This window comes from Chlorocebus sabaeus, chromosome 1 (genome assembly GCF_047675955.1).
Source record: "Chlorocebus sabaeus isolate Y175 chromosome 1, mChlSab1.0.hap1, whole genome shotgun sequence".
NCBI classification, from domain to species: Eukaryota; Metazoa; Chordata; class Mammalia; order Primates; family Cercopithecidae; genus Chlorocebus; species Chlorocebus sabaeus.
In genome coordinates, this window is record NC_132904.1 from 56,633,361 (window position 1) to 56,661,343 (window position 27,983).

A 27,983-nucleotide genomic window follows, 5' to 3' on the forward strand; every position below is an offset into this window, starting at 1 on the left:
GCAGTTGAGGTTTAGGAGAGGAACTGTGCTGAAGCTGTGGCCTTAGGAATGGGAGCTCATCTGAGGTCTTCTGGTGGTCAAGATCCTGGCTGGAGCTGCTCAGCTCCCTGTAGCGGGGCTTGAACTTGTGGCCGGAGCTGGAGTTGAGCTCCAGGGAAGGTAGACCAGAGGCCCTCGCTGCAAGCCTGTCCTTGCCCAGCTTTGTCCCTGAGGCCCCTGCTTGCCCAGCCCAGCTTTGGCTTGAAGGCTTCCCTAACCCTTCACTTCCTCCTCTGCTGCTGTCATGACTGGACCATGATCCTGGCTTTCTAGGCTCTAAGAGAGGGAGTCAAAGACTGTGGGCCTGAGGCAGGTGGGAGGACACCAGGACTGGGAGGTAGCAAGTCCAGACCTATCCAGCCACCCGACAGTCAGTCCCTGACTCCTCTGGCCTCCTATGATCTGTCTGTAAAGTGTTTCTTGGCCCTCCCACTCTGGGCCAATGTTCTTTCTCCTGACTGGCTTTCATAAAAGCTGCCGATTCTGGGAAAGAGGCATGGCTCAGGGTCTCCCTACCCTTACCTGTTTCTACTCTAGTCTACCCCCAATTATATTCAACTAGGATGAGTCCAGAGAAGAGCAGAACTTGTTTGAGGCCTCAGAGCCCCTTCGTGTGGTCTGGGAACTATGCCTAAGGTCTTGCCTCTGCAATGAGCTGTCCCTCAGGGGAGAGGTCTGTATAGTGGTCTGTCTGTAGACTCAGGTGTCTATAGTGGTGCATGGTACCATTCCTGCCTGGCTGCCCAGGGTCTGGAGACCCAGCAGCCCACTCCATGCTGTCTCAAGGGCACACACTCTTCTCCCTGTGGTCCATACTACTGGGAATCCCGCCCTCCCTTCCATGGTAAAGGCTTTGGACTCACTCTCCCAAGGAGAGAGAACCCCCAAGAGCACCAGCTCAGACACATGCAGATGTGAAATCTTTAGAATTCTTTGAAAGCGACAGCAGCGGCATGAGGACCTGACCACTTGCTGCAGGGGTAGCTGTCTTTTGACTTGGTAGGTAACAAGCATGAACTGTGGATTTCAGTCCTGCTCTGCGGTCCTCTTGACTGTGGGCTCTCCGGCAAGTCTTGCTCTACCACCCACGGCTACTGGGTGTTATTGGGCAAACCACTTCACTTTTCTGAGCCCTGGTCACATAAGTTAAGACCCAGAACATCCTCCCTGTCCCCTGCACAGAACTCAAATGAGAGAAAATGTTTTCATGTGTTTTGGGCCACCCGAGGAAGTGTTGGTGAGAACATGGTGGCTGCATAAAGGGAAGGGCACTTGCAACATGCGCTCCTGCCACCCCTTACCTTGAGAGGGCTTCTCATCCCTGGGCCTCATAGAACTTTGGGAGAGAAATTTAGAGAAGTTCAAGGGTAGTTTCCCTAAGGGGCAGCTTCCCAAGACAGCATTTCATGCTGAATCCATGTAGACTCAGGGAACTAGCCTCATGACTAGAAAATGAGCATGTGTCCACTTGCTTCAAGGCCCAGATAGTCCTTTCAAGTGACCAGAGCTGTCCTGTCTCCTCCATAGGGCTCTCTCCACTGCGGGAGAATTGGAGGCTGGTCTGCCTCTGCAGAGATGAGGCCTGAGCCGCTGTGACTACTCTCAGTCTATCCTCGTTCATTCCCAACTTGGGGGCAGGCAAATGCCCATGCCCCCGTGCAGCCCCAGCTCCCCCTGCTGACCAGGATCCTTCATCTTTTTGGGTCATCCTCTCAGATTAGCTACAAAGGGTACTGTCCCTAGTCTGGGCATGGTGCTCTCCCCTTCCAAAGGCAGCCTCGTTGCTTTCCTTCCTAGCCTCGTGGCCTGGATCTAAGCTGGCACATCCCTGTGCCAGGTGGGGCTCACAGGCCCTGGGAGAGGGCAGCATCCCTTACCCAACCCTGCCTGGGGGCCTGGAAGTCCTCACTATGATGCTATTCATTATGCATGTACCATTATGCACATACTGTTATGTACTTGTGGTGTCCAAAGTTGGACAAGCTCAAGGTCCTAAAAGAGGGACCCCTCTGCCATGGGCATGCTCAGTTTGCAGGTAGGGCATAGTCCTTGAAGGATGCAGAAATTTCAACAGAGACCTGAGAAGACAAAATGATAATGCAGTTGTGGAAGCAGATGGGCCAAGGAGAGTGATGGATCCAGTAAGGTTTCAGTTTCTTGGGGAGCAGGGCTGGAAAAGTGGATAGAGTCAGATTTCTGGATGTGGGGGTCTGGGGAAGGAGGTAAGGGGGTGCTCTGGAGCCCTTTCATCACTTTCATCCCAGCAGGGGCATGGAGTGACCAGGGCCTGCCCCCTGTGAAGCTGGCTGTGGGGCCTCCCAGGTCCCCCCACCTGGCAGTTTCTAGCTGCCACAGGTTATTTCCCCCCTTTGCTGACCCCAGGACTGAATATTTTATGAACTGGTTTCTCCTGTTCTCAAAGGAATATTTATATTGTTTTTGTTTGTCTCATTTTATAATAGCTTTATTGATTTATCATTTGCATACCACAAAATTAACCTTTTTAAAATATATACTTTAGTGGTTTTTAGTATATTCACAGAGTTTTGCAATCATCACCATTATCTAATTCAAGAACATTTTTATCACCTCAAAAAGAACCTTCACCCCATTAGCAGTCACTCCGCATTCCTCCCTCCCTGGCAACCACTAAACTACTTTCTGTTTGTATAGCATTGCCTATTCTGGACATTTCATATAAATGGAAACATGCAATATGTGGTTATTGTATCTGCCTTCTTTCTTGGCATAATGTTTGCAAGGTTCCTTCATGTTGTAGCATATGTCAGTACTTCATTTCTTTTTGTGGCCAAATCGTATTCCATTGTATGTATATATCATGTTTTATTTATTCATTTGTCAATTGATGGACATTTGGGTTTGTTTCTGTTTTTTGGCTGTTCTGAGTAATGCTGCTAGGAACGTTCATGTACAAGTTTTTGTTAAGACCTATATTTTCATTTTTCTTGGGGATATACTTAAGAGGGGGATTGCTGGGTGATACAATTTCAATGTTTGTCCCCTCCAAATCTCATGTTGAAATGAGATTCTCAGTGTTGCAGGTGGGGACTGGCGGGAGGTGATTGGATCACGGTGATGGCTTCCTCATGAATGGCTTAGCACTATCCGCTTGGTGATGAGTGAGTTCTTGCTCAGTTCACTCAAAATCTTGTTGTTTAAAAGAGTGTGGCACCTCCCCCATCTCCCTTGCTCCCAGTCTTGCCATGTGACTTGCTTTCTCCCCTGCCTCTTCTGTCATGATTGGAAGTTTCCTGAGGTCTCACCAGGAGCAGATGCTGGAGCCATGCTTGTACAACCTACAGAACTGTAAGCCAATTAAACCTCTTTTCTTTACAAATTACCCAGCCTCAGCTATGTTTATAGCAACGCAAGAACAGACTAACACACTGGGTCATATGAAAACTCTGCGTTTGGGGATATTTGTTTTTAAATTCAAATGAATAGCACATGAGTGTTTAGGAGAGAAGCCATCCTTAGTTGTCTGGGCTTCTGGAAGGGAGGCACCCTTAGCTTGGTACTGAGGTTCATTGGCACTTTGGATATGTCTTTTGCCTACTGGCTTCAGTTTTATGATCTATGAAGTGGCGTTAGTACTGATCTCTGCTCACCTCAAGGGCTTCTGTAAATAATTACTACTTGCGGGCCGGGCGCAGTGGCTCATGCCTGTAATCCCAGCACTTTGGGAGGCCGAGGCAGGTGGATCACAGGGTCAGGAGATCGAGACCATCCTGGCTAACACGGTGAAACCCCATCTCTACTGAAAATACAAAAAATTAGCCAGGCATGGTGGCACATGCCTGTAGTCCCAGCTCTTCGGGACGCTGAGGCAGGAGAATGGCATGAACCTGGGAGGCAGAGCTTGCAGTGAGCTGAGATTCCGCCACTGCACTCCAGCATGGGTAACAGAGCAAGGCTCTGTCTAAAAATAATAATAATAAAAAAATTACTACTTGCATAGCATGTCATGGATAGCAAAGGACTTCTACTTGCTTTAGGTACTTTCATTCTTCAGCCCTGCAAGTTGAATGTTATTGCTCTAGTTTTGCTGATGAGGAAGCCGAAACTCAGAGAGGCTAAATGACTTGACTGAGTTCACAATGTGGGTCGATGGCAGAGCCTGAACTTGAACCCAGACTTACCAGAGTCCAAGTCCCTGACCTGAACCCTTGCCTCAGATGTGTCTCTAAGCAAAGCAGGGCCCAGACATGGCCAGTTGTAGGCTCTGAAGCAGAGCATGCTATAGGAGAGAAAAGGATGCTACAAAAGTCCATTTTTAGCTGTGTGACTTTAGTTAAGTTGTTCCACCTCTCTGAGCCTCAGTTTCCCCATCCACAAAATGGAAGCAATAATTATAACTTATAGCACTGCAACAAGGACTTGGGAAGATGCTGTACATGAAGTGCTGGGCATGATGCCAGGCACACAGAAAGTAGCTGGTAGAAGTTTATAGGGTACACGAGGAGGGGTGAAGAGGATGCAGCGTACTGTGGGACTGTTGGGGAGACGTGGCTGGCTTCTGGGCTGGTCAGAGCAAGCTCTAAGGAGGAGACCTCACTTGGGCTGGCCAGGAAGGTAAGCAGAAGGTGGAGAGTCCCCTGGGAAGGCCCAGTGTTTTCTGACCTGGTGCTGCTGAAAACCACGAGGGGTTCCCAGGGTTCTCAAGAGATTTCCCATGTTGGGAGTTTGTGGACAAGCTCTGCTGGTGCCCCCAGCCCTTACCCCCAGGCCAGCCTGCAGATGCCTGAGAGGGGGGCTTGCGTGACTGCCTCAGTTAGCCCGAGTGGTAATAAAACACTTTAAATGTATTGTGACATTTGGATTTAATTAAAAAGTACACACTTAGGGAAGTAGAACATAATGGGGAGAGAGGCAGTGTGGCTTTTCCCCTCCTTTCTTCCCCAAACTAATTAGCAGTGTATTTTAAATTGTTTATGTGCCGCTAATCATCGTAATAAATCATTTATACTGAAAAAGACACACTCGGCTGTGCCCGCCTTGCGGGTTCTGCTCACAGGGCTCTATCGCGAACAAATTGATCTGGAAGTGAATTTATTAACCACTAGGGAAGAAATCATTAGTGCTTTCTCTAAACATTCCCCAGGTACGCTTTATTGCCACAGTTTATGCTGTAACTAAGAGGAGCATTATCAGGTCCATGTTGTCATTTCCTTGCAAAGCCAGCAGCCCACTCCCAAGCTGGGGGCTGGGAGGGGCCGGGAGGGGCTGGGGAGTCCCTGCCTCCTCTCCTATATGTGATCTGGTGACCCCAGCCTCCTTTCCTGGTGCTCCTTATTCCAGAAAGGGCTCCCTATAAAGCCCCTGCTGGCCCGAGGCCTTGGTGGCTGCATTCTGTTGTCTCTTACCCACAGGGTGGTTCACACTCATTCATGTGTATGTGTCAGGAGTATGGCTTAAAGTTGGGAGCTAGCCAGGGGTTTGGAAAACTCTGGGGCTGGGGCTGAGGGAATCAGTGACCTCAAAGAGTCTTGTCATAGACCAGCTTCCCCACCCAGAGATGGTGAATGCACGCACTGTGAGCTAATGATAGGCTGGGAGGCACAAATGGGGCTCAACAGGGACCCAGGCAGGAGCGGGAGGCTGCAGCCGAAGCTGCCAGGAACATCCTCTGTGGGCTCATGCCTCCAAAGGCCTTCCTACTGCAGGCCTGGGTCCTTCTCAAGGGTTTGGCTAGAGCAGTCTGTTCTGGCTTGGTGAGGCCCACTGCCCTGTGCCTGCTTGTCCGCCTCACCTGGGTGCAGGGCCCAGGCAGTACTTGTACTCCAGACGTGGTCTGACAGATGACAGACAGCATGGCTGTCAGCTCCCTGGCTGCAGACTCTGTGCTGTGGACAATGCGGCCTGCGGCCACACCAGCTTGCCCAGCAGCTGGCCCACCCTGCTGACTCTCACACAGGATGACACTTTCCCTTTGCACTTGGGGACTTCAGACCACTCTCACTTTACAGGGGCTGCACTGCAAGACACACAGCAGGCTTTCTCCCACCAGGTTGCCAGAAGAGACATTCACTTCTGAACAAGGATCTTCTGCCTGGGAGCCCATGGCTGGTCTAGGATACAGATCCCAAACTGTCTGATTCCAAAGCTCATATTCTAAATGGCTTCATCCACGGTTGCTCCCTGAGCCTCCTCAGTCATGCGGGAGGCTGAAGGGAGATCTGGCCCATGCGGGCCTTGCTTTCAGCGTCTCTCTCTTCTCCAGGTCTGCAAAGAAGTGCTGAAGCAACCCCCAGGGCTTCAACAGGAAGCCCTGGGGCAATGCCTCGGGCAGGCATCCCAGAGGCAGTGCTGTCTCAGCCACAGCTAAAGGGGTTCCCATCCCTGCTGCTCCTGGGGGTGGGGCCTGGAGTCTCCCTCCTAACCCCCAGCCCCTCCTCCCCTCACCCAGCCCAGTGGCTAGCAGATGGGCTCTGGCAGCTTCAAGAAGGAAGCAGGACCCAGCAGCTGCCTAGGCTCAGCTTGCTGGGAGGGTCCCCTCTTTGTGCCTGGAGAACGCATTTAAAAGTTTGAATTCAAAATTGATTTTGAAGGGCCCTAATCTCCCATCCCCTGGTGCTCACGGTGTGTCTGCAGCTCCTGCCAGACTCTCGTTTTCTGGTTCAGCGCGCTGGTGCTCACGTCCCTGATGCTGTGAAATTGAGACTCGTCTGAGAGTCCATGTCCTCCTCCTCTGTGGAGATTGCAGGCCTCCTGGGAGCCCTGTTTCATTAGATGGGTGACGCGGGCTTTGAGGGTGCCCAGGGAGCAGCTGAGTTGCTGTCAGGAAAACACAGATTCCAGATGCTTCTCCACCGGTCCCCACAGCTGTGCAGTTTCAAGCGGCATTCTGTTAAGGAACCTAGGGGCTGGCTTTAGCAGCCCAGGATGGGATGAGGGTTGGTGGAGGCTACAGATCGAGAAAGGCTTGGACCTGGGGCTTTTCTGTAGCAAACTCCAGGGGCCACTTTCTCCCACTGGCCCCCGGAGACTCAGACTATGCTGACAGGGAAGAGTAGCCATTTTTGTAAGCCAAGAAGACCCTCAGGGAGGGAGTTGGGAAGGCTAGGTCTGGGCGGGGGTGAAATTACAGAGACACCTGGTGCTCCTGACGGTTCAGATGGGTATTTATGTGTAAAGGGAGGCTCGCTGTGGAGGCAGGGGCTGGAGGATGTGTTTTGGCTCCTCTTTTATCTAAAAGATAAAGGGTTTATATTTGCATGAGAGCTGTCGTGCCTCAGCTGGAGCCCTGGGATGGCTTCTCAAAAGCCTGGATTGTGGCAGCCATGACCCAGGAGCTGCTGTGGTTGAATCTGCTTTGTTCGTTAGGGCCACATAGCTACAGGTACCTAGGGGGTGTGGCACAGGGGCAGCAACAAGCCTGATTAAGGCTCCATCTCTGGCGGCCCTGCCTATCTGAATTGGCCCACTCTGGCCAGCAGACTCTTGCCAGTAATATCTGGATAGAATCCAGTCTCTTCATGCATGAATTGAACTGATGGCTAAACAATGACTGGGAACAACACTGGGAACATCACTGGGAACTCAACACTGGGAACACAATAGTGGACAAGACATATAAGCCCCCAAGAACAGCCTTCATGGGATTTTTGTTCTTAGGAGAGTACCCAATCAGAGGTTTTTTTTTTTTTTTTTTTTTTTTTTTTGAAACTCACAGAAAAGTTAAAACAATGACAAATTGTGATGAAAAACTCAGAAGGAAATTAGGGAAGTGTGGGGAGCTCATTTAAATAAGGAAATAAGGAGGTCAAGAAAGGCTTCTCTGAGGAGATAACATTTAAGCTGAAGCTTGAAGATGAGAAGGAGCCAAGTATATGCAGAGGCAGAGGCAGGGAAGGGTGTTCTGGGAAGGTAATAGCATGTGCAAAGGCCCTGAGGCAGGAAGGAGTTTGGAGTGTGGCTGGAGCACAGTGTGGGAGGGGAAGGCAGACACCAGACCACATGAGGATGTTACAGGCTGGGTGAAGAGTCTGGATGTTATTCTCAGGCCATTAGATGTTATGAAAGGGTTCCAAGTTGAGCAGTGACCTGCCCTGGTTTATCTGGAAGATCCCTCCAGTTGCCGTGTGAAGAATGGGCTATGGGTACCAGACATCATGCTATGCTCATAGTGCGTCGAGAGACTGTGATGGCTGTGGAAATGGAGGATGCAGGTGGGATGAGGAGCAAGAGTTGGCAGGGAAAGGGGTGAGGAGGATGGAAGTCTGAGGACGACACTGAGTTTCTGGCCAGAGCACTGGGTGGATGATGGCGTGGGAGGGAGGAAGTCTGGGTGAGGGTACAGGGGCGAGGTTTGGGGAAGAAATCAGGAATCCTGCTTTGGACCTGTTGCTTTTGAGCTATGTCTGAGACTCTAGAGACAACCAAAGAATGGAAAGAAAATGCCAATACCCATCCTGGAGAAGGTGAACACATTACAGATAATGATGCAATTAACGTAAGCCTCATTCCAAGTGACAAACTCCAGTGAGCACATGCAGCTTCTGATGTTTCTAAATTTCCCCCACTAAAGAACCATAGAAAATTATGTGAGGCTGTGAGAGCAGACTGCATCACACCTGCTCCAGAATCACATCCAGGCCTTCCTGCAAGCTCTCTATGATGTGAATATTTGTGCCTCCCCAAAATTCTTATGTTGAAGTCCCAACACCCAAAGTGATAGTGTTAGGAGATGGGGCCTTTGGGGGTGATTAGGTCATGAGGGCAGAACCCTCAAGAATGGGATTAGTGCCTTCTTAAAAGGGACCCCAGAGAACTCCCTTGCCCCTTCTGCCATGTGAGGATGCAGCGAGAAGATGGCCATCTAATGATCCAAGAAGCGACTCTCACTAGACATGGAATCTGTTGGTGCCTTGCTCTGGACTTCCCAGCCTCCAGAACTGTGAGAAATGAATTTCAATTGTTTATATGCCACCCAGTCTGTGGTATTCTGTTATGGCAGCCTGAACAGACTAAGACAGTCCCTTAGACTATTGCTATTGCCCCAAACCAGACTCAGCTTCCCTCAACAAGGAAGATCTGTGGGGGATGTGTGGAAACTCCTCAGTCCCTTTATGTCATGGTGGGTTCAGGCTTTAGATGCAGTATTCCTAAGGATAGATTATTCTTCGCCAAAACGCACTGCAAAAATGTAGCATATGAAGCTTCCCACTTTGTACTCCTGCACAGGAAATGGCCCCTCTGGGGGGCTCTGGGGATCAGTGGCCCAACCTTTCCCTGACAAGGGGTGTTTTGTATTCCTGCAAGGAGTGTTTCAGAGCTGTCTTCTTTTGGTAGGGTCCAGATTGGGTCCAAGTGAAAGTTTACTTTCCCCATTGCTTGAGGAAAAGATGATGTGATGCTGCCTCTGGCCCTGGGACACAGCAGGCAGGGCATGGATGCCTCCTGGCCAGCAGCCTGGATCTGCAGCCTCGCTTGGTCGCTGGTGGCTTTACCCTTGGGCAAGTTGATGATTTCTCTGCACTCAGGGTCATGACAAGCATATGTTCCTGGTACAGAGCAGGCACTCAGTAAGGGGTAATGTGGTTTGAACTGTCATCCGGTTGAACATGACTACGGTGGCTGCAGGTGCTAGGGGTGCGAATGGACAGTGCTTCCCTTAGGCCTTCCCTCCTGTGATGGGCTCTAGCATGCAGGAGGAGCTTGGCACTTAGAGCAGGCAAGCATTGCTGGACTTCACCCTGAACCAGTCCCCTCTCCAGGACCTCTTCTGCTCCACATGTCTCACCCTGAGCTGGGCCTGTCTCCAGGACCTCTCTGCTCCCCACCCTACCCATCCCCTCATTCACACACAAGGCCCTGGCTGTTGGTTGAGGCTCCTGCTATCATTATAGCCCTGGATCTGGAGCCCCCAGCCCAACCTCCTCCTGAGGACATGTGCCATCTCAAGGCTTCTTTGTCCTTCTCAAAGCTGCAATGCAGACATCTTGACTCTAGTTCTACATGGCCCACTGCTCCCTTCCCAGCCCTGTGCCCTCTGTCTACTTACTTTCTGGTCCATGTCCCCTTGCTGGCTCTGCCCAGAAGCCCTTTCAAGATCCCACAGCAGTCATAGCATTTGAAGGATCAACAGATGAGTGGGAAAGTCCTGTGGTCCACCCAGAGACAGTGCCCTGCATGGATAGTCATCCCTCTTGGTTTTAGCCCAGGCCCTGATCTCACCATGGCCCCAGTCCCGACCCCAGCACCATCTGGCGTCCAGGCTGCACTAGAGAATCCGGGATGTGCAGGGAGGCCCTGGGGGTGTGCTGGATGGGAACTTGAACTCTGGAGTCTGACAGGCCAGGATTCCAATCTGTGCCCTGCAGTCTTCTAGCTGCATGACCTTGCATGACCTGAAACTTCCCAGGCCACTGTCTTCTCATCTGTGAAATGGGGGTAATCATTTAGTGCATCAGAGTTAATATGAAGATTCACTGAGACAACACTATCAGATGGTTTAGCCCAGCACCTGGCACAGTGACTGCTGAGTAAATGGTGGGGTTTATGAAAGGCATACAGAGCTCTGATGAGGGCATCTCCATCTCAGCTCCTTTTTTAAATTGGGTACCACATATAGGCAGTTAAATGCACAAGGCTCAAATATTCAGCTCAGTGAATTTTTATACAGGTATGTACCCATATGAACACTCAGATCAAGACATGGGACATTTTCAGTACCTCAGGCTCCTTGTCCTTCTGTCAGTTGATAATATGTCCCCCACCTCACCCCAAGTAACCATTATTCTGACATCAGATCAGTCTTGCCTGTTTGGGAACTACATATAAATGGAATTATACAGTATGTACCTTTTTGAGTCTAGCTTCTTTCATTCAATATTATGTTGTCTGATTGACCCAGGTAGTGTGTATTAGTAATTCATTCTTTTTAATTGCTACATACTATTCCATTGTACGAATATACCATAATTTATTTTGTTTTACTGTTGATGGACATTTGTGTTGTTTTCAGTGTAGGACTATTAAGAAGAAAACATCAATGAACATTTTTGTGCATCTGTTTTGATGGGCATAAGCTCTCGTTTCTGTTGGGCATATACCTAGGAATATAATTGTTGGGTCATGAGATACACCTAAATTTTCTCAGCTAATTGCTTTATGCTACTATGCCAAACATTGTTATAAGTACTTCATGTTCATTATCCAATTTAATCCTCAATCCTTTAAAGTGGGCTGTCCTCATTTAGCAGGTGAGTAAATTGAGGCAGAGCTGGGAAGTGCCAAAGCCAGAATTCTAGCCGAGGGTGTGTGTCTGCAAGGCCCACAGTCTCAGGGCCTACACTACCCCGCCTCTTCCCACAGGCTCCCTTGAGGGGTAAGCAGCACCAGAGTCAAAGGTGCCAGTCCCTCCACTGAGCTGACCACCACTCCATGGGCTGAACCCAGCCTCTCAGCCTTCCTCTCCCTGCCCTAGTGGGGAGCTGCAGGCCACAGGAGCCCCTGCCTCTCTCCCTCATCCTCATAGTGAACACGCTGCCTGCAAGTGGGTGTGCAGAGGGGCGGTAACGAGCGTGCTCTGGGTGGCTGTAGCCACGCGTTTCAACAGTTGTTCTCATTGGCTTTTGATTCCAAATGAGTAGGAAATGCTATTAGTTCAGGCCTCGCCTGCCGCATGGCAAGGCCCTGGAATAGGAGTGCAGTGAGACGAGAAATTGTGGAGATAAAACTGGTGTGAAATGGAGGCCTTCTCACAAGGCTGGATGTGTCCGTGCGAAATGAAGTTACTTCTGAGAAAACGAGATTTAAAGAGATTCTGCAGAATTAGATTACACTTTCAAATTTCCTTATTAAAGAGGATTGATGCCTAGGAGGGGCTGCTGGTAGGCTTGGTTTGGGATCCTACTCTGCAGTTCCCAGGCCTGGGGGTGGGCCCAGGCGGGCAAAGCACCTTACAGGTGACAGGGACTCAGACCCCCAGGACCCAGAGAGTGAGTCTCCCCACCTCCAGCAGCTGAAGTAGGCATGAGGATTGTGGGACTGAACTTCTGGGTAATGTCTGATGTTGCACGTGGGTCCATGAGGGTAACAATAAGGGTTCATGCTCTTCCAATTCCTTCCATCTTCAGGTCTCTTACTTGTGGGTTTTGTTGAAATCAGAGCTTGATTCTAAGGGCTGTTCCACTTTTTAACACTGTAGTCTTAGAGACTAAACGTGCATGCAGCTGCTTGTGCATATGTGTGCATCTGTGCATAAGTGTATATTTACATGAGTGCACCCAAAAGTGTGCTCATACACACACATGCATGTGTGTGCTTAGACGCATGGGTATGTATTTTCATGCAACTTACTGAGCACCTACTGTATGCCAGCACTGTGCTGGGAACTGAAATAAAACTGTTGTGGGGAGAATAAAACAGATACAGTCCCTCCTCACATGGACCTAGTGTATGTGTGTGATCACGTGGACATGGGGAAGTATTTGTGTGCTGCTGTGCATGTGTCCTGCAGCTGTGTGGTGAGCATCTGCATGCTTTTCATGTGTCTCCTAATCTCTGTGAAGTCTCCTGCTTGGGTCTCAGACCCCCTCAGCATGCAGCCCTGCAGCACAGCTCCCCTCAGCATGCGGCCCTGCAGCACAGCTCCCCTCATCATGCGGCCCTGCAGCACAGCACCCTCAGCATGCGGCCCTGCAGCACAGCTCCCCTCATCATGCGGCCCTGCAGCACAGCACCCTCAGCATGCGGCCCTGCAGCACAGTGCCCCCCCCGGCACGCGGCCCTGCAGCACAGCACCCTCAGCATGCGGCCCTGCAGCACAGCCCCCACCCCGCCCCCGGCATGCGGCCCTGCAGCACAGCCACCCCCCCCCCCCCCGGCACGCCGCCCTGCAGCACAGCCCCCACCCCGCCCCCGGCATGCGGCCCTGCAGCACAGCTCCCCACCCCCCCCCCCCGGCACACGGCCCTGCAGCACAGCCCCCCTCAGCATGCGGCCCTGCAGCACAGCACAGGAGTCAAGTACTTGGGCCCTAGTGATAGACTGCCAGGGTTCACAGGCCAGCTCTTTCTCCTACTAACTGTGATCAGTTAGCAAGCTTTCTTGTGCCCCAGTTTTCCCATTGTGAAATGGGGGTCATAATGGTTGTGGGTACAGCTCTTGGAGGCAGAGCACTGGGAGGTGCTCAGTCACTGTCATCTCCCTGCAGGTTGCCCAGTGCAGGCTCCCTGCTGGCCCCAGAGGAGGGCTCGGGTACCCACGGTGAGAAAGGGAAGCCCCAAAGCTGCAGTAGCAGCTGTGTTGTGCTGGCTGTGTGAGCTCTGGAGATGGCCTGCAGCTCAGTCTCCCCAGCCCAGGCCAGAGAATGCCTGGCTGCTGGTTTGGAACCAGTATCGAGGCTTGTTGAGAGATTATGAGAAATACCAAGGGCCATGCACAGTGATTCACACCTGTAACCCCAGCACTTTGGAAAGTTGAGGTGGGAGAATTGCTTGAGCCCAGGAGTTCGAGACCAGCCTGGGCAACATAGTTGAGACCCTGTCTCTAAAAATAAAATAAAATAAAATAAATTCCTCCCCCAAAAATTTAGCCTGGCTTGGTGATATGTGCCTGTGATCCCACCAACACAGGAGGCTGAGGTAGGAGGATCTCTTCAGCTGGGAGGTTGAGGCTACAGTGAGCTGTGACCACATCACTACACTCCAGCATAGAGATAGAGGAAGACCCTGTCTCAAAAAATGAAAAAGGCTACGCCTGCCTCCAGGGCTCTTTCCAGAGCAGCCAGAGGGTCCTGCCCTGGAGCTGTCACCCTCTGCATGGCCACAGCAACTGCTTCCCACACGGCTGGTCACTGGAACAGCCTGTTGGACAGATACGGTGGCTTCCTTCTACATATACTTGCACTGACCACTAGACTGGCCTTTGAGTGGAGCTGGACTATGGCCAGTGCCAGGGTGACTTCAACCACAGTAGAACAATCAAATCAGTTCGTTGCTCCTCAAAATAAGTGTCTCTCACTATCCTGTCCCATATATTGAGGAGGGTGACACTAATCAGAGTTCACATTTTACTGTGGCCTTAGGCCTTAGCACATCACATAAATTAACTCCGTTCTTCCTCATGATTACTCTGAAATGAGTACTCTTTTCATACCCATTTTACAAAAAAGAAAATTGAGAAAATGTGAATTAAGGTCACACAGTCAAAAGTGTCAGACAAACCCACATTGGGAGATATTCCATGAAATGACTGGCCTGTACTCTTCAAAAACGCCATTGTCTTGAAACACAAAAGAAAGGTTTAGGAATTCTTCCAGATGTAAGTAGACTAAACTTGACAACTGAATGCGATGCAGGGCCCAGGATTTTTCCATAAAAGTATTTTTGAAGAAATTGGTAAAATCTGAATGAGGTCTATAGATTAGATAATAATATTATGCCAATGATAATTTTCTGGTTTCAATTATTGCACTGTGGTTATATAAGAGAATGTCCTTATTTTCAGTAAAGCATTTGTAAACCAGAAGTATTAGGGGATATAGAGGCTTCCTGTTTGAAACCAACTCTCAAATGATTTAGGGAAAAATTATAGGTAAGTTGGTAGGAGTAGGTAGAAAGATGGTGGATAAATCAAATGTGGTAAAATGTTATATACAGGGAATCTGGGTGAAGGGTTTACAGGTTATTTTTTCTACTATTTTCTAATATTTCTAATATTTTCTAATATTTTTCTACTATTCTTGCAAGTGTCAAAATTATGTCAAGAGAGAAAATGTTAAAAGAAAAAGAAAGCAAGTGCTGAGCAGGGATGGTATCCTGGGGTGAGTGTTAATACTATCAGTTCCTGTTCACTGTGCCCTGGGCACCAGACTCTGTGCTATGGCCTCGTGTGCATAACCTCATTCTATCCTCACCACATTCTGAGCGGAAAGAGACCATTGTGGCCCCCAGTACACACATGCCAGTCAGAAAGGTGGGAGGATTTAATCCAGGTCCCCCAGCTCCTTGGAGCAGTTCCCAGACTTGAAACTAGGCTCTCTGATTTCAAGGTCTGAACTCTTAGCCTCAGTCCCGCTCTTGACTCTGACCTTTTGGGGACAGTGGGCATGGGAAGGACAAAGGCATTTGTTCCTGGAGTGGTACAGAGTGAAGGCCCTGGGACACAAGCAAAGAAGATCTATTTGCTGGAGGGAGAGGAGCTGTGTTCCAGGATCCTGCAGGGAGCAGAGCCAGCAGTGCCAAGCAGGACACACTGGCGTGTGGGAGGGGCTACAGATGCTCAGTGGAGTTGCCAGGGTGTGGCTACAGTGGCTCCCAGCAGGAGAGCCACAGGAAAGAGCCTGGAGTGACCTGGGACTGGGTGAGGTAGATGTTCTGGGCTGGAAGACTGGCCTTGGAGGAGCTCACTGGGGTAGGTGTCCCCCCAGGGTGCCGTCCAAACCAGAGGCACTGGTAGTACTGGAACCTGTGGGCTTGGCAGTTTCAGAAAGTCCACGTGCTGGAGCTGAGGGGCAACTGGGCTGGGACAGGTGGGCAGGAGTTGCTGGGGACTTGGGTCTGGCCTAGTGGACTACTCTGGGGTCCATGTGAAGATGAGGGCATTTCACCTCCCTGCTGGAGGAAGAGAGTGGGAGGGGCAGGATGACCTCTGGCAGTCCCTCCTCGTCACCTGGACTGTCTGGCTTTCCCCCAGATTAAAGAGCGGAGGGTGAGTGTCTGGCAGCCAGATGAGTCAGACTGAGAGGCTTCTCTCCGAGCCTGGCTGCCTCCTTCCACCAGCAGCCCTGCCTCCACCCCCTGCTAGAAGTAGGGGTTGGAGTTCACCTGTTTCCCCTCCAATGTCGTTCCCCCCATGTCCTGAGACTTAGGGGTGACCCTGGGTTGAGTGGACTCGTTTATTCTGTTGGGCCCAGCGCATGCATCTGAGTGTGTGCCCAGGCGTGCGTGTCGGCGCAAGCATCATCCGTTGTAAAGTATCAGTGTTTTCATGGGTGAGTAGTAATTACTGGGTAATGCTTTAAAACCTTTCCTGAAGGAGCGCAAAGCCGTTTTTTTCTAAACTCAGGAGTACATTAAAAGGATTACCATGTAGATTTGATTTTTAGATAACACTAAAATGGATCCCAAATGGACTTCAGCAAAGGGATGCTATCTCCTTAATGGAAAGTGCATGGCCCGAGGCTCAGGTCCCAGAGCCAGGCTGGGGAAGGAGGGAGGGAAGAGGTGTCTGCAGAGGGGCAAGCTGGCGGATTGGGTGGGGGGCTAGGTGGGAATGGGGGAGGCAGAGCAGGAGGGAGGGCCCTGACCCTGTGGGGAGCTGATCCCTCCATCTGGGGAACAGGAGACTGCAGAGCCCCTCCTGAAAGCCCTTCCACCTTTCCAGGAGTGTTTTCAAGTCTCCTGGATCAGCCTGGTGAGAGCAGACACAGCATGGATGCCCCATGAGGAAGGAAGGCTGTCTCCACTGTTTTGTTTGACCCCCCAGAGCTCTTCCACTCTCCTGTGAGAAGCAAGGGATTGCTTCACTTTTTCTTACAGGCAGATGAAGGAAGTTAGGCCCAGAGAGACCAGGGGATATGCTCTGGACCCCGTAGCCAGAGGACTACAGACCTGGAGTCTGGTCCCAGGCCCATCCCACGGTGCTGTCCTGGCTCAGGCTTCCCCCAGGATGCCAGCCTTTCTTGCCAGGAGGTCTCTAGACCCAAGGGTCTCTAGATGCTCTGGGGCCTCCTCGGTACACTTTGGCAGAAGCTGTGTGGCTTCTGTAAGAGTTTTCCAGAGCCAGGAATCAGTTCAGCATCCCGGAAGAGGGGTGTCCAGGTCTTAAGGTAACCTGCCTGTGCAGAGGCGGCCTGGGCACAGGCAGCAGGGAGGGGGACTTGTGGCAGCTGGTAGCTGCACCCCTCATGGCTTCCACAGGGCCCTGTAGGTGCCAGATCCCTCCAGTGGAGAGACTGTCGACTAGTGCTGGAGTTCTCAGCCCTGCAGGAGCCAGGACAAACATGCTAGGGTCTGAGCTTGGAAGACCAGCCTGTCTAAGAGCCAGGGTAGATGGAAGAGAGAGTGGGACAGCTGCTTCAAGTGCTGGGCTCTCTCACTGTCTCCCTTCATGCTGGGCTATAGTTTCGTGGGCTAGGGTCTCCCCTGAGTACAGAGGTTCCAGCCATTCACCCATGTTCTGGTAATAGCCCAAATATAGAGTCCTGGGAGGGGCTCAGGACCGCTGGGAAGGGAGCCAGGCCTGCCATGAGCCTGGCTGAGCAAAAGGAATGTGAGCCTTGTAGGGGCTGTAGTGGGGGCCTGGCCCAAGATCTTCCCAGTCGGTTTTTGAATGCATAGCTCTGTTGGCTGCACGCTCCCTGCACAGGGCCTAGGGACAAAGGTCCTGCCCATGGAGCCCTACCCTGGTCCAGGTCCTACCCTGGGAGGCCCTCATTTCCCCATCCAGCTATTTTAACTCCTCCCCCATGTCCCCACACCTCCCTGTAGGCCAGGACTTGGAAGGAGCCTTGCAAACCCCTTCAGTTCTCAGGGGTACCTGCTCCCCAGCTGCCCTCCTTCGGCTCTTTCAGAGCTCTGTGCCAGCTGGGCCCTGCTGGAAGAGACACAAGCAGGCCCGAGGACAGAGTCATCCTGTGCCCCATCCCTCTCTCAGACCAATTAACCTTTAGAACTGCATTAAGGAAATTAGGCAGCAAACTCCCCAGCTAACAGACAGGCCCTGCGGGGACTGGACGGAGGAGGAGGAGGAGGGAGCCCACTGGCCCTGCGCACTGCAGCCTGTGGGTGAGTGCCCGCTCCCCAGCCTCACCTGTCCAGGAGAAGTCTGAGGAGCCAGCTGGGCTGACAGTGAGCACAGGAGAGGGGAAGAAGTCCTGGGGCCAGCTTGACGGTGGCTGACTCAATGCCCTGTAACTGTCTGAGCCTTAGGTTCCCCATCTGTAGAATGAGAGCATTTAACTGGAAGAACTCTGAGGGCTCTTCTGACCTTACATCTGTGGATTCTGAGACCAAGGCCTCTTGTGGCTGGTCCTCCCCTGATGCCCAAGGAGGGGGGAAGCAAAAGGAAGGGAAGCAGCCTAACCGTTCAGACTCTGGGTTGGGGGCAGTGAGGAGGGCTGGGAATGGGAGGGACACCAGGGGATGGGAGGAAGGCCAGAGCCCTGCAGAGAGCAGGAACCCTTTGGAGAGGACAGGGCCAGTAGAAGGACTGACTCCAGGGGAGTGTTGGAAAGCTGGGGAGGTGAGGAGGGATGGGCCCCTATCCAGCCTGCACCTTGGTCAGGAGCAGAGCATGCACACCCTCCCTGTCTTCACAAGGATTCTCAGGCAACTCCCACAGGCCTGTAAAGTCACAGAGCAGGGCTTCTGAGGTCCTCTCCACTTCCCTCCCAGTCTCACAGGTCCACATGGATGTCCAGGCTACTGGACGACATCTGTCCCCATCTCCTCCTCAACTGTCCCTGTGGTCCCAGGAGAAGGGAATAGGAATCCATGCCTCTGTCACTTCATGCCCACACCTGCACATCGTGCCTGTGTGTGAGGGGTGTGCGCGAGCACACACGCTTACCTGCTGCGATGGAGGCTCCGCTCTGTGGTGAACATCATGTTGGGCCCTTTGTACTTGGTGCCTGTGTGTATGTTGGGAAGCCGGTATGGGTGCTGGGAGGTGCTGATGGCTGAGAGATCCTAATCCTGGCAGAATGAGGAAGGATCCAGAGGCTCAGAGCCTGCCCTCCCCCAGGCCAGGGCAGGTGAGGTATGAAGCATTCCCAAGGAGAGCCCCAGCCAGGCCCTGCCAGCTGCCCCTTCTTACCTGCCAGGAGCCCCAGAGCCTCTGCTCCCTCCTGGGAGTGTCCCAAGAGTGTCTCACTTCCTTCTTGATGCCTTCACAGCTCTACATGGATAGACCAAGAGGCTGTAGCATTTCAGCTGGAGAAACATGAGTTGGCAAAAAGATCTGGGGGTTCTAGAGGATCTCATGGGCCTGAGGAGACTACATTTCTTAGGCTTATTGCTGAAAGAGCCAATGTGATGGTGGCTTCACATGGCGAGCTTCAGGCTTCTCCGGGCGATACCGCACAGGGGACAGAGGCCAGGGTGGGGAAGAACAGCTCAGGGAGGCTAGGCCTGGGGTCTGTGCGTGCCTTGGAGCAGAGCAGCCTCTGGAGGGACCTTCACAGGGCCAGGGAAACAGGCTGTGCCACGCAGCCCAAAGGGCAGGACCCAGAGCCAGGGAAAGAGGTTACTGGGGAGAAAGTGAGGGCTCCTGGGAGCCCCAAACCTAGAGGGGGCAGCAGAGAGAAGCAGTGAACTCCCCATTCTTGGGGGATATTCCTTGACGCCCAGAGCTACAGGGCCCATCCTGCGTTCCTGTCTGTCTGTCCGTCTGCAGGCGTGCCGATGCTCTCCGTTCAGCCCAAAGGGAAGCAGAAGGGTTGCGCGGGCTGTAACCGCAAGATCAAGGACCGCTATCTGCTGAAGGCATTGGACAAGTACTGGCACGAAGACTGCCTCAAGTGTGCCTGCTGTGACTGTCGCCTGGGCGAGGTGGGCTCCACCCTCTACACCAAGGCCAACCTCATCCTGTGCCGACGCGACTACCTGAGGTGGGCTGCCGACCCCTGGCCTCGCAAGCCCTTGTCCTGATCAGAAAGCCCCCCATCCTCAGCCCTAGTGTTACTGTGCCCCGGCCCTAGACCCAGTACCCTGTGTGCCCCCCCATTCTTGACCGTCCTGCCCCTGCCCTGATTGCCCCAGATACCTGAGGGAAGGCCCAGGTCTTTATGCCCTTGGACTCAGTGCTCAGCACAGGTTCAGGGCAGGCATTTGTAACCTGGGGCTCCTAAGTTAAGCTTTCCGAGGGCCCCAGCTTTGCTCCCCACCACCACCCCCCACCCCCTGCCTTGGCCAGGTGCTTCTGACCCACCTGATCTGGAATCTGGGAGGGGATACTTCAGAGGGGCTTTGAGAACAGGTGTGGAAGCTTTGACCTCCCCGGGCCCCTCCTCCCTAATGCAGTCTTCTTCCCTGTCCCAGTGCCCAACTTTCCTTTCCAGGTGGTCCTTGGGAGCAGGCGTCCATTTGCCCAGGGAAACTGGCAGGCAGCCATATCCTAGGAGCAGGGCCACTGATGCTGGAGCTTCAAGACCTGGGTCGGAACTAGCTCTGAGTCTGTGGCTCCTAATCTTCTCCTAGCCTCAGTTTATTTCCCTGTGAAGGGTGAAAGAACAATGCTTCCCTGCCTTGCATTCCTCTGAGCTCTAACTCACCCTCCCTACAACCTGGATCCTATTCCCTGGGGCTGCCTCCCCCAGTTAACCCTCCCTGAGGCCATTTACGACATCAGCAAGGCTGGAAGGAGGCCACAAAGCAGGGCCTTGGCTGAGACCCAGCACCTGCATTTGGCTCTGTCGCAGGCTGCTGGATGGTGGCTGGGCTTGTGGGGAAGGAGGGCTCATCACATTCATTAACAGGTCAGGGCAAAGGCTTCATGGGGCTCCCTCTGCCTAGGTCTGGGCATGTTGCAAGGGGGAGGTTATCAGTGGAAGCTCCCCCACTTCCCCAAAGATTCTTTGACTGACCTGCCTGCACCTTCTCTCTTAACACCTGCATTTAAAAGTGATGTAGTAAAACAGAATCTGTGACTCAATGCTCCTTGCCAGGGCCGGAGGGGAGAGGCTGAGGCCAGGAGCAGGGGTTAAGGAAGAATGTTCAGACTAGGCATGGTGGCTCATGCCTATAATTCCAGCACTTTGGGAGGCCAAGGCAGGCAGATCGCTCCAGTTCAGGAGTTCGAGACCAACCCTGGACAACACGGTAAAACCCTGTTTCTACAAAAAAAAAAAAAAAAAAAAAAAAAAAAAAAAAAAAAAAAAAAAGAGCCAGGTGTAGTGGCTGCACGCCTGTAGTCCCAGCTACTCAGGAGGCTGAAGTGGAAGGATTGCTTGAGCCCAGGAGTTTGAGGCTGCAGTGAGCTGTGATCGTGCCGCTGCACTCCAGCTTAGGTGACAGCAAGACCCTGTCTCAAAAAAGAAAAGAATGTTCCTGGGGATTCACCCCTTGAGGACCTAGAAGGGGCCTCCATGTCTGGAGGTTTAGGGCATCACCTGGGGGCTGAGCCTACCAGGTTAGGACAACATGGCAGACCAGCTGATGGGTCCACTTGACTTGGAGAGAGAGGCCCACAGTGCAGAATGGGCTTATCAGGAAAAAGCACCCACAAGCATACAGGGCCTTCCAGCTGCTAGGGATGGAAGGTAATTTTTTTTTCTTCTGGCAGAGGTAAGGAATGACTGTAGGACCAGCTAGACCAGTGGGCTGGGATGGGAGCGTGGCTTCCTTGAGCTGCTCAGGCCAGGAGAATGGCTGTCCAGAGCCTGCGCCCTCTGCAGCAACTGTTCCTGGGCTGATGGCAAGAAAAGCCCCTCTTGGCAGGCAGATGCTGTGGCCCAGCCTTTGTCTGCCTTAATCTGAGCCACCAGGCAGCTCAAGCTGATGAATAATGGAGCCAAGCTCATCTGCAGGTGCCTCAGCTTGAGCTGGACAAATTGGGGATTAGAGGGGCCCCCCTCTTCTCAGCCTCCTTGCCTCACTTGGGGCTTGCTCTGTCTGTGTGTAGGAAAGAAGCAAGGAGGAGCTGGGATGGCTCAGACCTTTGGGACATCCAGCCGAGGGCTGGCCTGCATGGGGAGGGAGTAAACTCCCTGTCCCTAGAGCTTTACAGCCAGCAGATGAGAGGAGGGATGCCTGCCTCAAAGAGGCATTTGTGCCAGATGTCCTTGGTGCTTCCTTTGGGCATCAGTTCTGTTTTACAGCATCTTTGAATAGCATCATCCATCCCTATTTTACAGAAGGGTAAACTGAGGTTCAGAGAAAGGAAAAAAAAGGGACTTAGGCAAGTGAAACAGTGAGTTTGTGATGGAAAAGGATTTAATAAAACACTTTAATTTTGGCAAGACACAGTGGCTCACGCCTGTAGTCCCAGCACTTTGGGAGGCTGAGGCAGGAGGATCATTTGAGGCCAGGAGTTCGAGAACAGCCTGGCCAACATAGTTAGACCCCATCTGTATTTTTAAAAAATAGAATAATAAACACTGTAATGTCAAAGGTGGGAAAAGCACGTCACACAGTAGTTTAGAGCATGCCTTCTGGACCAACGCCCTGTGACTGTCCAAGTTGTTTCTCTGTGACTCATTTTTTAAATCTTTAAAATGGGGAATAACAATAGTACCACCTCCTAGGTTTGCTGTGAGGATTAAGAGTTAATCTTTGTAAAGTTCTTAGAATAGTGGCTGACACACAGTGAACCCTACCTAGGTGGTTGCTTACTGAATCGTGACTGAGAATTTACAACAGGTTTCACAACTACCCCGTGAAGGGTATGTTTCAGACTTTGTTTTATAGATGACTTAAATGAGGCTCAGAGAGACTCACTGACTTGCCTGAGGGCACACAACCCAAGATTCACATTCTGCCCCTGAAATTCAGGCTTGTGTGGTTCTGGATCCCTTGCTCAGGGCCCAGCCTAGGATTCTCTTGGTGGCTCTGGGGCTTGAGGACCCTTGTGGGAGCCTGGGAGGGAGTCTTGGGATAGGCAGTGACAGCCAACTCCTGACCCCCTACACACCCTCCCTGGAAGGGGATGTGCCGATTTCTTGGCAGCCTGATGTCAGGGCGGAATCTAAATGCTGCCCTTGGTGCTCTCATCCTATTGCATGAGCCCACCTGCCGAGCCCACAAGTTAAAGGATGGGAAGGACCCTGGATAGAGGCAACTCCTTTCCCCCTGCCCACCCAGCTCCCCAGAATGCTGTTGAGTCCTCTGCACCCTTCCCTCGGCAGGCTCTTTGGTACTACAGGGAACTGTGCTGCTTGCAGCAAGCTGATCCCAGCCTTCGAGATGGTGATGCGGGCCCGGGATAACGTGTATCACCTCGACTGCTTCGCCTGCCAGCTCTGCAACCAGAGGTCAGTGCTGGACTGGCAGACCCAACACACTCCCCAGACGCCAGTCTGAGGCCTGCTGGGATGGGCCAGGAGCACAGTGGAGGCGTGCAAGCAAATGCAGGTCGCATGTGTGTATGTGGTGGTGCGTGCAGGTTATGAGCGTGCATGTGCTTTATGTGTTTTGTGTGTAAGCTTGGTAGCCAAATGTGTGCACTTTAATACTGGGTGTGCACATCTGTGTGGCACATTTCTGTGTGAATATAATGAAGGTGTGCATGAGTTTACTGTGTATGCATAGCGAGTGTGCATGTGCATGCATGTGTATTTGTAAATGTCATGTGCAAGTGGGCACATATGCATGATGGAATTAATATGCATTTGTACATGTGTTTTTAAATGGGGGTATATGTGTATGTGCAATGTGTGTGCATGATGAGGTGAGTATGCGTGTGCATACATGTTTTATTTTATTTTTTGAGATACAATCTCACTCTGTTGCCCATGCTGGGGTGCAGTGGCGTGATCTCACAATCTTGGCTTACGGCAACCTCTGCCTCCCGGGTTCAAGTGATTCTCCTGCCTCAACCTCCCAAGTAGCTGGGACTACAGGCGTGTGCCATGACACCTGGCTAATTTTTCTTTTCTTTTCTTTTCTTTTCTTCTTCTTTTTTTTTTTTTTTTTTTTTTTTTGTATTTTTAGTAGAAATGGGGTTTTACCATGTTGGCCAGGCTGGTCTTGAACTCCTGATCTCAGGTTATCCGCCCACCTCTGCCTCCCAGATTGCTGGGATTACAGGTGTGAGCCACCGAGCCCAGTCTGTATATGTGTTTGAAATGTGCACGTGCATGGGATGACGTATCCTCCCACCCCCATACCCAGTGTGTAGTATGTGTATGTGTGTGCGCACGTACGTTCCAGTGAGAAGGGGTTCCCAAATCTAGAGGGCAAAGTCCCCTTAGGGAGTGGCCACTCTCTCCTCACCCAACCTTTGTGATTCTGGTTCCAGCCCAGCCTCTTTTCTGGTCTCTTGGCCCCAACTCTGTGCCCTAAGCCCTGTGGGAGTCCCTGGGGACCTAAGGAGCCAGAGCCCTTTAGTTCTGGCTGGGGCCTAGCACCAGAAGGCAGGCGCTTTTCTCAGGGGCCCCCAGGTCAGGTACGAACGCATACAAGTGCTCCCTGAAGTGAGGTTCAGAGGGACCTACAGGGCACGCTGGTCTGGCTGGGGGCTCTGGTCAGACCTGGTGCTAGGAGGGCTCAGTGAACTTACAGCGCCACCTGGTGGTGCGACTGGAATCTGCTGGAACTAGGCCAGCGATCCTTGGGGTCTCACTAAAGGCTTCACCCACCCTGGGGACATCTTTAGGGAAAGGACTGGAATCTTCCATTACTTGGGGAGGACTAGGAGACCAACGAAGGATCTTCCTTGGGTAGGAAAGGAGATACTGGAACAGGGTCATCTCCTAGAAGGATGCTTTAGGTAACCTACCGATTTTGTTTAGAGGAAGAATGAATGCCCTGTACTGAGCCATCCTCTTAAATTGGGGAGAGGGATAGAGGGATGGTAAAAACAACCATTTTATCCCTCCCTCCTTACCCATCTCTGCCTTTTTTTTTTTTTTTTTTTTTTTTTTTTTTTTTTTTTTTTTTGAGACTGAGTCTTACTCTGTTGCCCAGGTTGGAGTGCAGTGGTGTGATCTCGGCTCACTGCAACCTCTGCCTCCCAGGTTCAAGCAATTCTTTGCCTCAGTCTCCCAAGTAGCTGGGATTAGAGACGCCCAGCACCATGACCAGCTACAGTTTTTTTGTATTTTTAGTAGAGATGGGGTTTCACCACCTTGGCCAGGCTGGTCTTGAACTCCTGACCTTGTGATCCACCCACCTCAGCCTCCCAAAGTGTTGGGATTACAGGCATGAGCCACTGTGCCCGGCTCCATTTCTGCCTTTCTCCATCTGTCTCCCTCTTTGGTCTTTTTCTGTTTGTCCTTTCCCTTTCTCCCTCTCTGGGACTGGGGTAGGCTGTTCCTGCACCTCTCCACCAACCTCCCTAATCCTACACTCACCTCCACAGGAGACCTGACTGTGGAAGCCTGTGGCCCAACTGTCTGTCTGTCCTACCACTCCAGGCTACAGGGCCTGGCCAAGGTTGGGGCTGGCCTGGGGGAATTGCCCAGGTGTGCTGTGGGGACTTTAGGCAGTCCCCTATGGAAGGTTCGAGGAACAAACTTCCCCCACCACCTCCCACACAGCCCACCTCCTAGGCCAGGCCGGGTTCTGTCTGCAGCACCCCCTTACCCACTGGGATCTTTCCATGGCTTTTCTCTCTCGCTTGGATTTTCTAGATTTTGTGTGGGAGACAAATTCTTCCTGAAGAACAACATGATCTTGTGTCAGATGGACTATGAGGAGGGGCAGCTCAATGGCACCTTTGAATCCCAAGTTCAGTAACACCCGGCGCCTGGCCTCCAGGCCCGTCTGTCCATCTGCCCGCCTGCCCACCCGCCTGGCCGGCCAGCCAGCCACTCTGCCAGTGCAGGCTGGCCAGCCACTCTCCTGCCACATTAGAACTTCTCCATCCTCGATGGGAGGGACGGCCCTTCCTCCTCCACCACCGCCCGTCTGTGTATGACCCCTCCTGGGGCCAGGCTGGGCCTGTACAGTCTGTCTTCTGTATATAAATGGGAACATTTATTTTATGAGAAATGTAATGCGATTTTATTACTGGCGTGGATTAAACTTATGAATGTTTCCGGGAGGTTACTCTGCGTTGTTCACATGACTGACACAGACCTGGGGCCCCTCCCCTCTGCCTCTCAAGGGCAGAGCACAGAGCAGGGTGGGGGTCTCCGGCACGTGCTGTGTTGCCGGGCAGGGGAGCAACAGGCTGGCTTTAGGGGAAGAAGCTGGGAGGAACGAGACAACTCAGAGACCCCAGCTCCAGCCAGAGGTGAGACCCAAGGCGTCTTCCCTCTGGGAGAGCACACACTCTGGCCCTGAGTAGGTCCCCAAGAAAAGGGGCAAGATGAAGCCTTCCCTACCCTGTGTTCCATCCCCTCTGTTGAGACCCCCGACTGAGGGCACAGATGGAGACCCAGCTCTGACCTTTTCCCCAGTAGGACCACAAATCTTGTGTCCTCTGCCATGGGAGCACCATGCTGAAACCTCTCTTCGCTTTTAGGGTGACAGACAGTACTTGTTGTCTCTGCGAGCAGCTGGGGCCCAGCTTTCTGCTCTTCTGAATGAGCAAGAAAAATCCTGTTTCCTTTTGACTCAGCCCATGCAGTCTGGAGGCATCCATTTATTCAGTCAGCAAACCTCAACAAACTCCATGTCTCAATCCCATGCTGCAACCGGGGGTGTCCTGGAGCAAATCAGATGTGAGAATGAATCATAGATCAGACACTGTCCCTGCCCTCGGGGAGCTTGCTGTGGGGGTGGAAAGTGGAAGGCATGTTGCGGGGAAAGCCAGGAAAACAAAGCACATCATTGTGAGGACAGAATGCTGTGCGGAGACCTGGGACAGGCCAGTTCCCTCTGCGGGACACAAGGCCACTTGTGATGACTTAAGAGAGTCATGGATGGACAAGTCAATGCACATATGGTCAGACAGATATGTGCTGCAGGCGGGAAGGATGGACACACAAGTAGACAAGTGTGTAGGCAGAGACAGGCAGGAGAGGTGGAGGTGGGCAAGCCCCATCACTCACCTCCAGCCACAGCTGCAGCAGACAGGCAGGCATCAGGGCGTTTTCCACCTCCCCCGCTGAGCTAGATTCGCTCAAGGCAGCAGGGGTGCTGTCTCGGTCTTGGCTGCAGCCACAGTGCCAAGCACAGAGTCTGGAACCGTAAAGATACCTTCTCACTGGGCAATATTAAAAAGAGAGGCTTCTTGAGTCCCCAGCCTAGACAGAAATAGCTGCACAGACAGGCTCCCTCACTATCAGGCCACTCCCTTCTCCTTCCCAGGGGCTATTTTCACCCTAGCCATAGCCCAGAGCCCAGGGCACATGGAGCCAGACTACTGCCTCAAGCCCTGCCTGCTCCTGGGCAGGGAATGGGCTGGGCTGGGCTGGGCTGGGCTAGGCTAGGCTAGGCTGGATTCCCACCTCACCCTCCCCAGGCCTACTCCTCCACTTGAAAGTGAAAAGATGGTGGGGCCCTCCTGGGGGCTTGCAGGAGGCTACCTCTCCAAGTTGTGGTTTCGTGGTCACTGGCCCAGTTTGTGAAAAGGGATTGCTAGAGTCGAGGATCCTGGGGCAGGAGTTCTCAACTTTGGGGGCATCCGGTTTCTGTGAAGGAGCTGCACCCTGTATGTGTGAGAAGAGAGGCGCAGGCCGCTGGATCTGGCTGCAGTGGGTGTTTGTGTGAGCCATGGGTTCAAGGGGATGGTGAAACTGGGAGTTGTCTGTATGTGAGCACATGGGATTGTGAAGGAGTTTGAGTGAGGAGAGACACAGAAGGCTGGAGTTTATAATGAGGACTTTTCTTGCTCAACATGAAAAAGCAAATGATTTTCCTGCATTGTAGCAGAGTCCACAGTGCCAGATTCTCCCTGGACCCTTAGGTCTAGGATGGCTGTGCCCAACCCAAGGGCCCCAACTCTTACTTCGAGTTTGCTGGAGATAAAGTTATAACACAAGTTAATTACATGGTTATCGAGAGATAACGGAGCCAGTTGAATGCAGTTTCTGGGCAATTACAATTGTTTCCAACAGAGTTACCATATTGTAGCCATGAAATAACATGTCATTTTGCAGTAATTATGTAATTAACTTGTCTCACCACTCTAGGTTGCACAACAATTAATTTACTCACAATGAGATAGAGTCAAACTCAGGCAGGCAGGGTTTGCAAGTCCCCAAGAACAGAGCTGGCCTTCTAAGAAGACCCCAGCCCCATCCTGCCCACCCCAGACCTTGTCAACGGACTTCCCCAGCTCAACATGGTATGGAATTTGCCAAGTCTGGCATCATGGACCCAGTTATTGCTCTCTCACCGTCTCATCTGGGAAATGGGGATGATCTGATT

At 52.1% G+C, this 27,983-nt stretch overlaps 1 protein-coding gene across 4 annotated transcripts in view; it reads left to right on the forward strand.

Annotated features, from left to right (window-relative positions):
* The window catches only part of LMO1 (LIM domain only 1), a 45,679-nt gene extending 19,839 nt beyond the window's left edge, over positions 1-25,840 (forward strand). For 3 of the 4 annotated variants that reach the window (XM_037999755.2, XM_037999756.2, XM_008007747.3), the window contains 3 exons: positions 19,405-19,618; positions 22,853-22,978; positions 25,298-25,839. In XM_037999755.2, coding sequence (XP_037855683.1) covers positions 19,405-19,618; positions 22,853-22,978; positions 25,298-25,403 — 446 coding nt within the window. In that variant the 3' untranslated portion in view covers positions 25,404-25,839. Of the gene's footprint in view, positions 1-14,684; positions 14,831-19,404; positions 19,619-22,852; positions 22,979-25,297 lie in introns of those variants that run through there. The other variant, XM_073018656.1, reaches the window with a different exon arrangement.
* The last annotated feature ends 2,143 nt before the right edge of the window (positions 25,841-27,983 follow it).